This window comes from Nanorana parkeri, unplaced genomic scaffold, assembly GCF_000935625.1.
Source record: "Nanorana parkeri isolate BGI_ZX_2015 unplaced genomic scaffold, ASM93562v1 scaffold174, whole genome shotgun sequence".
Classification (NCBI taxonomy): domain Eukaryota; kingdom Metazoa; phylum Chordata; class Amphibia; order Anura; family Dicroglossidae; genus Nanorana; species Nanorana parkeri.
This window is the reverse complement of record NW_017306442.1, coordinates 2,739,789-2,750,848: the sequence shown is the minus strand read 5'-3', so window position 1 is coordinate 2,750,848 and position 11,060 is coordinate 2,739,789. Positions and strand designations below refer to the sequence as shown.

Sequence of the window (11,060 nt, the reverse complement as noted above, 5' to 3'; positions counted from 1 at the left end):
CCTTCTTCCCGGCCAATCAGGTCATTACGTTGGCATGGAGCAGGCCTCCCAGCCATTCACAATCAAGCCGGCCAAACAACATGGAGTCGGCTTCCCTGGCAGTCAGGAAGCCGGGTAGCATCTCATTACCCGCTGCCTAGCTTCCTGATTGCCCAGGAAGCCTGCTTCATGCCAACGTGTGAGTACTGAAAGCAAAATATTGGTACTCGATACCCAAAAACTGGTATTGGTGCATCCCTAGTTTTAAACTTTTAAAACTTTTTTTTAGTTTGAAAAGGAAGGGAGACAGACCAGCAGAAGCAGCTGCTGCTCCCACGAGTCAGGTACTGACTCAAGCCTGACTGAATTTCCACTCGCCTGCACTGCATTTCCACTCGCCAAATGCGAGCAGGCGAGTCGAATTTTTTAGGCCCTGTACTAATATTTTTAGTATTTGGATGATAAATGCATTTTGCATAAGTATTCATACCCAGTCAGCAAGTGGAACATATTTTACAGTCTCTCCTTACCTCCAGTTGAACTAATCCTGTTTACAGAGTGCAACAGCTCAGACTGTAATTACAAACTACTAAATTCACACCTTTGTTATTCTCGTGCAGTGTCATTTTAAGTGTAAAACGTTTAGTTTTTAATAGAGTGGAATAGAGTCACAACCTGTGTACTTTCTATTTCTTATATTAACCAATCTGTATTATACTGTCTCTTACTGCCTGCCAAGAGGCTACTTGGCCTATGATGTACCATACAAATTCAAAGTCAGAACACATCCAGCCCTGCAAATTGCCAAGAAGTAAAGTAGCAGAAAGTTCATTGTGGTCCCATTTAAACCAATGTTTTGGAGACTCCTTTGTTTACTCAATGGGACCTGTTGGCATGTTTGAGTGCTGGCTTTTGTATGATTTTAGTTTTTTACTGCAGTCTTTGTTTTAGAACAGGAAGTTAGGTTAAAAATCTGTGATTGAGTCATGGATATCAGCAAAACCCTACAGGGGGAGTCTGTTCCTCCATCCAAGGTATCAATCAAAGGAGTGCATCTAAAAGGAGAATCCTTTCCCATGGCTATACCATATTTAATAATTTTTTGTGGTAAACTCCCAGTTATCCAGCACCCACGGGGATCAGTAGGTGCTGGATAACTGTATATAGTTGCTCGAAAGTTAATAGTAACTCTCAAGCAACTATTCCCCTGATCCCCACCTCCCGCAGCCCCATTCGCCTGCCGGCTAGCTTCTGCAGCTGACAGGTGCATGTAAGCAGCCAGGTGCAATAGCCAGATTGCTATTGGCTGTTTCAAATTGCAATAGCCAATAGCAGGCTGGCTATTAAAGCCCCACCCACTGAGCAAAGGAGGGGCCCTGAGAGTGAAAGTTCTCTCTCAGGTCAGTTCCTCTGCTCAGTGGGTGGGGTTTCAATAGCCAATAGCAGGCTGGCTATATCTCCCCATTGTTTACATTCTGGACCTGTAAGAATGTACTTAACCAATGCCTAGTTCTTTCCAGTAAACAATACCCATCAATGCCTCACATTATTCATAGCTGGGCATGCAAATCATCTTTCGATTTTGGCACTGCAGTCCAGTGATGAGTCATAATTAATATTATATTTGGAAAAAATTAAAACACATACTATGTCCAAGAATTTAAATACAGAAACAGTTATGTTTCTAACATTCAGAGGGGGTTGATAAATGATATATTGTGACAATAGTTTGAAGATTTTTTGGCACTGCCTGGCACATCTGATGGCTACACACAGAGACTGCTTGCATATGTCCAATACCACCCTCCATACCTAATGGATGCTGGTAGTGGGCTATTAAGGATCAATTTACTTGATTTCTCTGTGTCAAATCCCTGGTGATCTTCAGTAGAACAGACATATAGAAATCACAATACTCTCACAAGCTGAACATGGGTAAACTAAAGGAGGTGCGGGGATCCATATGATTTTGGTTCAAGCTACACTTTATAACGTGCACCTATATTAGACTTAAGCACTTCAAACATATCCATTTTTGAATAAATATACTCTAATGCTATCTTCAATAATTCATATGTTCATATATATTTAATTTACAATGTGTGTTCCTCTGGATAGGTATCAGCCTGGATTGGGATATGAGAAACCCAAAGGTGTTCCAGAGAAAGAAATGTTATCTGCATCAGAAAGGGAATCGATGATGAACGAGTCTCAAATCATTATGCTGCAGGAACAAGGATTTAGTTATCGTTCTCTCATGTACCCTGCCAGTGTGCCAACAGAACAGTCTGCCTCTGTGGTCAGCATACTAGTAGGGATATTAGGTAAGCTGAAAATCTGTGTTTAATTCTTCCTGTCCTGGTAGAAATATGCTGCATCTTCTGCTGCATGCATACAAAGCAGTCTGCCCTTTTTATTATTAAAGACTTCAACATTTTTTACACTGAAATTTGATTATGCACAATTGAGCAATCTGGTTTGGAGTAATGTGGGAAAGTGGAAAACATATTTCTATGACAAAGTGGTATTGAAGCGACAACACGAAAAATATGAATCTGTTGCTCATAGCAAGCAGTTAGAATATTTGCTTTATTTGGAACAGGTGGGCATCTGTGGGTAGACAATGTTCAACATTTTGTTTTTCAGCCCCACCAAGTGTGATAAGCAGCTGTGGGCTAATGTTTTATCTAAGTGACATCCCACTTACTACAGTTGCCATAAAGTATGGTCTACCAACAGCAGTTGTTTAATTGATATGTCGGTGGAATTTAGGACAACAATGCTAAAGTAGAGAAAAAGTGCATCATGTTGGGTTCCCTCATAGTTCTTTATTTTTACTAAAACGCATAACTGGATAAAACCAGGAAAATATGTTACCAAAGAACATTATTATGCTACATGTTTTCCAGTTTGGTTTGCTTTGTCCACTGACCTGGGGGCATAGAGCATTTAATACTAAAAGTGTAAAAAAAAAAATGTTTACTCTGCAGCAGCAGCAGTGCTTACCGCAGAATGTGGGACAGAAGGCTGCCTGATAATATACAGGGAGTCTTTCTGTAAGCAAAGCCTAAGCTGTGGTCAGATAGACCCAAACTGGCAAATAACACATAACACAGTCAGTGTTTGTTGGCCAACAACATCACAGAACCCAGATTTGTACATCTATATTTTTACTAAAACACAACTTGAGAGTCTAAAAATAGGTACAAAATAGAGCACTCTACTTTCTATGTCATAAAAAAAGCATATAACACAGGTTTGTTGCGAATAACAAAGGAAAACTATTAAGACTAGGTTATGTATGTATCAATGTGTGTACACAGTAAGTTCTCTAAAAAATGAGTGGAAAGAAAATGTGAGTTATATCTATAGTGACCATTCACACGCCTTAATTATTACAAGTGGCAGTGATACAAATCCTTCTTTCATTTTTCCACAGAGATAAACGAATAAACCAATTTGGTCACAGTGGGCAATAACTTAATTTTCTATTCCATAATTTTTATTGTATGTTAAAAGTTCAGAAGAACAAGCAAGATAGGGCTGCAGGGAATTGTCTGTCCTAATGCCCCAAAATACATATATTGTTGGTTTGATATTAAGGGTAGTTAATTATGTGCCGCTATATAAGGCTCCACTTATAGAAACAAGCTCCAACCCCATTGTTAGATTGCTAATGATCAATGAGTAAAACAAGAGGAACAAAGAAAAGCGCTAGGGAAGACTAGTTATAAATAAGAAACAGAGAAGCTTAGAGTGGAAATTAAAGAGGGGTCATGAAGGAGCGGGGAAGGGGAGGAGGCAGGGAGACACACCCCAGGGTGTGTAGACCAGGATGTCCCTCTTGCTCGGATGTGTTCAAGACATTGTTAGCATTTGTCTTGCTCGTAAGGGCATATTGTTGGTTATTCAGGGGGTCCCAAATTTTATTTAATTTGCATATAATCATAATGGATTGCCACTATGTGCTTGTTTAAAGATCTCTTTTTGTTTTTACTTTTTGAAGTTTTTGGCATGGACAATTTCCAACCTTTTGCTAGGACTTGTTTTGCTGCAGGGAATATGAATGTAAATTGAGTTTGAATTTGGTTAGTTATTTAAATTTGAGAAAACCCCATTAGGTTTATGTGTTTCTATTCACACAGCATACCAAACATATTTTTTAACAATATATTAACTTTTAGCTGTTTCTTTTGTGAAGGTCTTTGTGCAGATTCCAGACTACTCTGAGCAGTTTGAAAGAAACTAGAGGGTCAAACTGAGGAACAGACTGACCTTTCACACATTAATATGCAGTGCTTCTAAGTATATAACCCTTTGTTAGGACAGTGTTCAAATCTAGCTTACAACTGATAATGAGATCTGCCAGCACAGTACAGACAGGGTTAATTAGAGTAAACGTAGCTTCATACAGCCCCCTCCTTAACATTACATAGAGGGGAAGCTAGGTCAGATTTTTAAGTATAAAGCACTAAAAAAATGTATGCTGCCATTTGTATTTTTTTTAAGTTATGCAATGTAATAGAACATATTACAAACATAAAATAGGTGTTATCCCAACCTGGCTGCAAATGTGAAACTTCACTTCAAGGTTTAGTAGTAGTTCCCAGGGATTTTGACAAATGCTCCTACCCAGTACCATATACACAAGCTGGTAAATCCCAATCCAGAAGCTTTTAATTTATAAACACTCCCACCATATGTGCAGGTGTGTACCTGCATCTGGCCGTCCCCAAAAATAGCTGGACAAAGCCCCTGGTGCAGACTTAGCTGTCCTCTGAGTACCATGTACCACATAAATAATCGTTTATAGTTCGCTTCTGTCAATATTGCATTTTACAGAGCAGTGGGCCACTGTGTACCACATTTGGGTCCAGTCTGCTGGATCTCATCGTCTCCTTCCCACTGGCTGACATATGGGTTGGAAGAATAAGTCAATGAGATTATTACCCTACCAGATGGGTCAATGAGACAGGATTAGCTAAATAGGGTGAAGGTTTTTGGGAGGGGCAATTGTAAGTAGAACCATGACAAAACTTTTAACCTAAGAATATTTGAAAATATCAGAGTAGCTGCTTATAGGTCTTGCAAAGAGAGTCAAAGCTCACACTGCCATCAAGCATGAGTAAGTCATTTACCCTAAATAGTCATGCTTTAGTCACATTGGAGAATCTATGGGCAAAGGAGAGTTTTTGAAGTATAATAGGCTAGAAAAAAATGAGAAGCTAGGAGTTTTCCAAATTTTTTAATATCTCACATCCTAAGGGAGTGTCATTAGATAGCGATGTCTATGTGTTTTCTGTGTAGGGTCAACATGTAGAAGCCCCACTTATCCAACATGTAGAAGAGATGGCGCCAGCCTTAGTGTTTTAAAAAAGTTGTGTATGTCAAGAGAGAGCAGTAAACTAGGGATCTGGGCCACAATGTTCGCCCTGTAGAATGTTGAGTATGCAAGTTAGATAAGAAGTAAGAGTGGTCGGATTTTTTTTGTAATATGTGTCTGTAAAACCACCAGGGCCCTGTCACTTATTAGTTTCAAAGAACTTGGTAACCGTGTGAATTTCTAAGGTACTGAAGGCACTTCACAATTTTGCTGTAGTTTGGCTGGGATATCCATCAGGACCAAATATTAAATGTTAATGTCCAATTTATTTATGCAGCCATTTTGTGTGAGACATAAAAGTGAAACATTGTCAAAGAGAGGGTTCAGGTGTCTTCCGGGGATGCACTTTCACTGCTGTAAAAATATGCAGGAGTAATTTAAACTAGTTTGGGGTATAACTCAGTGGCCTTTTATTCAGTGCGGCTTCAAAAGGGTCCTCCGGGAGATGGGAACCGATAACACTGTCAATTTGCCGGTATTTTTGGACCATTACACTCCCACCAAATATAGGCAAATGTGCCTTCTGATTGGCAGGCCTTAAGGGCTTGTTCACACCATTTTCTGGTCCAGATCTGGTGCAGATCTGCAGACGCGGTGCTGTGCATGCAGCGCGTTTTGACGCGTTTTTGATGTTTTTTTACTGTGTTCCTTTTTTTGTGGAGTGGGGCTGTCAGCTGTTATCTGCAGTGTGGCGCTTTTTCGGTGCACTTTTGTTGCGTTTGTGACGCCTTCATGCGTGTTCCAGACCGGAGAAAATGTGACATTCAGTATTTTGTCTGGAACAGAACGGACTACGCTGGTGAGATTGCAGAAGCTCACACATTAAAACTAATTGGCAGTTAAATTTTTAGATTGATCTGCAGTACTTTCATAACAATAAAATGAGCGCGGTAGCATTACAAGCACTGCCTTTGGTGTACGAAGAGTAATTGTTTATTAATGGAATTATTTTTTTTTAAAGTGGATAATAGTTCTGGTATATTTCTTTTACAGCATGTATTATTTTGGCATTAAGTGTCTTGACCACGTATGCAGTACCAGCAATAAACAATATGGAGGGATGGAGCATCGCTCTTCTTGTTTTATTCCTCTTGCTCATCTGCATTATTGTGTTCGTCATCTGCAGACAACCGCAGAACCAACATAAAGTTGCTTTCATGGTAAGCCTCTCGCATACTAGACAGCTTGTTTTAACATTAATGCTGAACTACAGGCAAATGGCTAAATGCACAGATGAAGTATGCACATGGGAGCTGGTTTTCTTGCCAAAGTATTTCTGTCCATTTAGTTGTGATATTTACACCGCCCTGCTACACAGTACAGACCTGTCTGGCAGGAAAGGGGAGCTGAGCTTTCCCTGCTGCAGTCCAGTAACACTTACAGGTCTACTGCCAACCCTTTGACTGGACAGTGAGAAGAGAATCAGCAGACTAATAAGCTCTTCTCTCTGCCACTCTGCTCTCTCCTTCTATCAGCACGCTCTCTGCGCACGGTGGCACAACTGATTGGCTCCTTGTCCCGCTTTTCCCTCCCCCAGTCTTGAGCTCTGCTATACAGTGGACTTAAAGAGGCTGATAGCAAGTCAAATACAAGTACTTGCACTGCTTGCATTTAAACAAAATACACTGAAGTATGTATTAATATATCCAAAGCAGCATTAATCTGTGTCTTTATCTGCTTGCAGTTCAGCTTTAAGTTACAGGACAACAATGTACGCTTTGTGGTTTTATGTATTTTTTCTGCCTCTTGGAGAGTCTATTTAAATGTACTGTACTTGGCTAAATCCCTGGGAATCCTATGCAAATGAGTGGTCCTTCTCTAGCATTGGTCAGGAGCATTAAAGTAGATCTAAATCCTAACGGGAAGAGATTTATTTTGGTAAACAGTTTCCATGTTTTTTGCATAAAATACTGCTTTTAACTTTTTGCATCTCAGTGCCACTAATGCCCACCAGCCTTTTTCAGCCACTTCCTGTCTACATGCACTCGCACCAGCATCACTTGAACACCTTTGCTCTGGACCAGTTTCCTTGATATTGGTGGTGGACCATGCAGTTTAAAACGGAGGCATATAAGTCTGAAGATATGGGTAAACAACGCGATTTAACAGCCTTTGAACGTGGGATGATTGTTGGCGTGAGCCATGGAGCGAGTATCGGTAAAACAACGGAATTTGTTAAATGTTCAAGAGGGGCTCATTGTTGAAGCGTTTAAAGACTGGACTGTCAGCCGAAAATCTGGGTCTGAACGTGCGAATTGTGGCCGTCAGCGACTAGTCAATGTTAGGGCAGAACGGAGAGTGGCAAGACTGGTACAAGACAACAGAAGGGCAACAGTGCAGGCATTACATTTACAATACAAATCAAGACAAGATGGTAAGGAGAGCCCTGCCCATGAGCGCTTACAATCATATATTTGGCACCATGAAAATAATCCCACTTCCGTGACGCCACATATGTTTGTTATTCTGGCAGTAAGGTGTTAATGAGAGTTGCAGATTTTAAAAGATTGTAAGTAACTTTTGAAATGACATTAACATGTATAAGAGTGTATGAGATTTTAGTGATTGGGTTCAGATCTACTTTAGGGCATCCAACTTTCAGACAGAAAAGAAAATACACTCAAAAAGTCTTGGAGGAGTATGTCCAGAAGCCGTACTGTATATAATGTGTATGTATGTGTGGCTGTAAAATTATCTCTTGGGAGTAACACTTAGGAGTAATGTGATGTAAAAATGTTACCCTCCGCATTCAGCTGTGCAAATGCCATTCGCAAGGCATTTCCGCCACTAGATGAAGCAGAGAAGCATGGGGATTTCCTGTGCTCCTCCGCACCATCTGGTGGTGGGAATGCTGTGCCAATAGCATTAGCTCAGCTATACGCTGGGGAATATGTTTATACATTAGCCCCATAGTGAATATTTGTAGATACAAATTGTGTTTAAATCCATTCTTATTGCTTGTGAAGTTGTGTAAAGCAAAATGTATTCATCTCTTCTGTAGGTCCCGCTCCTACCTTATCTGCCAGTTTTTAGTGTACTGGTAAATGTTTACTTAATGGTACAGCTAAGTGGTGACACCTGGATAAGATTTAGCATCTGGATGGCTCTTGGTAAGTAGGATTTAAATTCAAAGACCCTTCTTAGTCAAAAATGAAAATTCTTTCCATGCAAGGATGGAACAGTTATTTGTGATATATTCCATCTAGAACTGAACTAGGAACTAAAAGCAGAATGCTTTTATTATCTTTTAAAAGAGATATTTATCCTAACCGCAAGATTTGAATGCTGCGTTGTGTTCATTAGTTTTGATGTTCTAGATTTAAACAGCACTGCTGGAAAAAATATTGCAGGTTCTAAAGGTAGTAAATATATGTGCTTGCCAGTGTGTTTTGCCATTATATGTAGTTAATATGGACCTACAAACAGCTTGGATTCTTGTGTAGAATTATAACTATACTGCGTTGTAAACAGCAATTAAATATTAAGTTCACTTATATTAGCAACAATACTAAGTCATTTGTCAACCTTTTGGTCAGTACTCTGATAATGGTTGCAAAAGGACTTATTATATATATATATATTTATTTTTTAATATGCATCATATAAAACATATAAAAATGGAAACAAATCTTACTATGCATAGCCAAAACTATTTTTAATGTTTTTTTAAGTTTTGAATTAAGGCAGGGAAGGTCTGAACTACTCTCAGGTGTTTATCACTGAATAAAGAAAGCCAGCACGCCAGGGATATGTTTTATTGGAGTTCTATAAGACAAACATACAGTATATTAAAACATTCAACTGGAACCCAAAATGCTGGCTTTCTTTATTCAGCCATTTTCCATGGTACCAAACGTATGCTGAGCACCCTGCCTGCAATACTGGTGAATGAGGTGCGTTTTAGGTTTTTACTTGGTTTACATGTCTCCACTGGGCAGATTCACCATTGCCGTTTGACCCAGTGACCATTGTAATTGAAAAGAAGTGATGGGATATCCAAGGCTTTACAGTTGTTACCAAAACAAAAAGTGAGGGTAAATCTTCCAATGGGGGCACCTGTTCTGGTAAAAGGTTACTTTTTAAGTGTGAATTGCCCTCAGATTGGAAAGATTTTCTTTCACTTTATGTTGCATCTCTGGGATGAGAAGTAAAGGAAAATCTCCCCAGCAAGACACAGACAGCAACATATTAGCCGACATGGGTTTTACAGTGTATGTATAAAGTAACGGTTCTATCTCGTCAAGTTTCTTTGCTGTCTCCATCCCCACTGGGTACATTCACCCTCTCTATATGAACTGGTGACCACTGTTGCCAAAATATAAAATGAGGGAAATCCAGAATTATAGAGTTGTCAACAGGACAAGAAGTGAGGATAAAACTTCTAATGGGAACGCCTGTTTTGGTGAGAACCGTGTAAGAGGGCAATTCCCCTCCTCTCATGTCCTGTTGTGTCTCTGTAATAGGAAGTGAATGGAAAATATCTCCAGCTGGTCACAGCCAGCAAATTCTAAAATGAGAGGGATTTTAGCCTCCTCTTATTCTATCCAAAAGGAAATACACGTTTTGGCTATACATACACATGAACCCTTATTCTACTACTCTATTTACAAGTTTTTTTAAAAGTTTTTTGCGTTAGATATGTTTTTACTGTGATCACGCAGGTTTGACTTTAATTATGAAAGAGATTTCTTGATATATATTTCAGATACTTGAAGGTAGACACAATGCACTGGCAGGAATATTTGCCTACCCAAAACACAGTACTGTTAAATTGGCATTGGTAGGATTAAGAAGCACAACGTAAATAACGCTCAGATCTGACATTTGCTTTGTAGCATTCTACAACGGATTAGTTAAGAATATATATATATATATATATATATAATTAGGGATGCACCGAAATTTCAGCCGCCAAAACATATAGGCTGAAAGTGCCATCTTTCGGATGAAATTGCGGTGCTTGCCTAGTTTCTCTCCTCCCTGCTGTGCGCTGCTCTGTGTCACACACAGCGAAGTGTCCAGCGGGGAGGTAAGAAACTGTCAGAGGAGGCAGAGCGGTGCGAGGGAGTGCTGTGAACACCCGGTATGTCACAGGAGACTTGGCTTTCCTCCCGCACTGCCCCCCTCAGCTTTCTCTGAAGGATGGAGAGAGGTGTGGGGGCAGACACAGCCATGCTCTGTCACAGGAGCCCAAGCTGGCTGTGAGGGGGAGTAGTCAGCTGTGAAAATAGACTGAGCTCTCCTCCCCACACCGCCGGCTCAGCTGTGACACTGAGTCAGATTGGAGAGCGGTACAAACAGTCAGCGATCAGCTGATCACTGACTGTAAATATCTGGACATAGTAAGAGTTATTATGTACCAGTAATGAATGAATAGGAAATGATCATCACTTCCCGTTCATTCATAATTGTGTACATGGTAACTCATACTATATCCACAATTTATGAATGAACAGGAACACTCAGTATAGAGCATTCCTGTTCATTCGTAACAGGGGCTGCAGAAAAAGATTATGGACTCTTTGTCCTCAATCTCTTTTCCTATTTTAAAAGGGAAATATCAGGGGTCTGTTTAGACCTCTGATATTTTACTGAAGCCCCCACAGTAAAGTTAAACAAATCAAAATACTAAATAAAAATAAATAATACATTAATAAAAATTTTAAAAAATTAAAAAGTTTATAAAAAATAAACAAAA

At 39.7% G+C, this 11,060-nt stretch overlaps 1 protein-coding gene across 2 annotated transcripts in view; it reads left to right on the top strand.

The window, feature by feature from the left end:
* SLC7A2 (solute carrier family 7 member 2) overlaps positions 1 to 11,060 on the top strand; it is a 30,067-nt gene that overhangs the window by 18,049 nt on the left and 958 nt on the right. For both annotated transcript variants that reach the window (XM_018554810.1, XM_018554809.1), the window contains exons 8-10: positions 2,098 to 2,303; positions 6,356 to 6,522; positions 8,364 to 8,472. In XM_018554810.1, the coding sequence (XP_018410312.1) occupies positions 2,098 to 2,303; positions 6,356 to 6,522; positions 8,364 to 8,472 (482 nt within the window). The remainder of the gene's footprint in view (positions 1 to 2,097; positions 2,304 to 6,355; positions 6,523 to 8,363; positions 8,473 to 11,060) is intronic.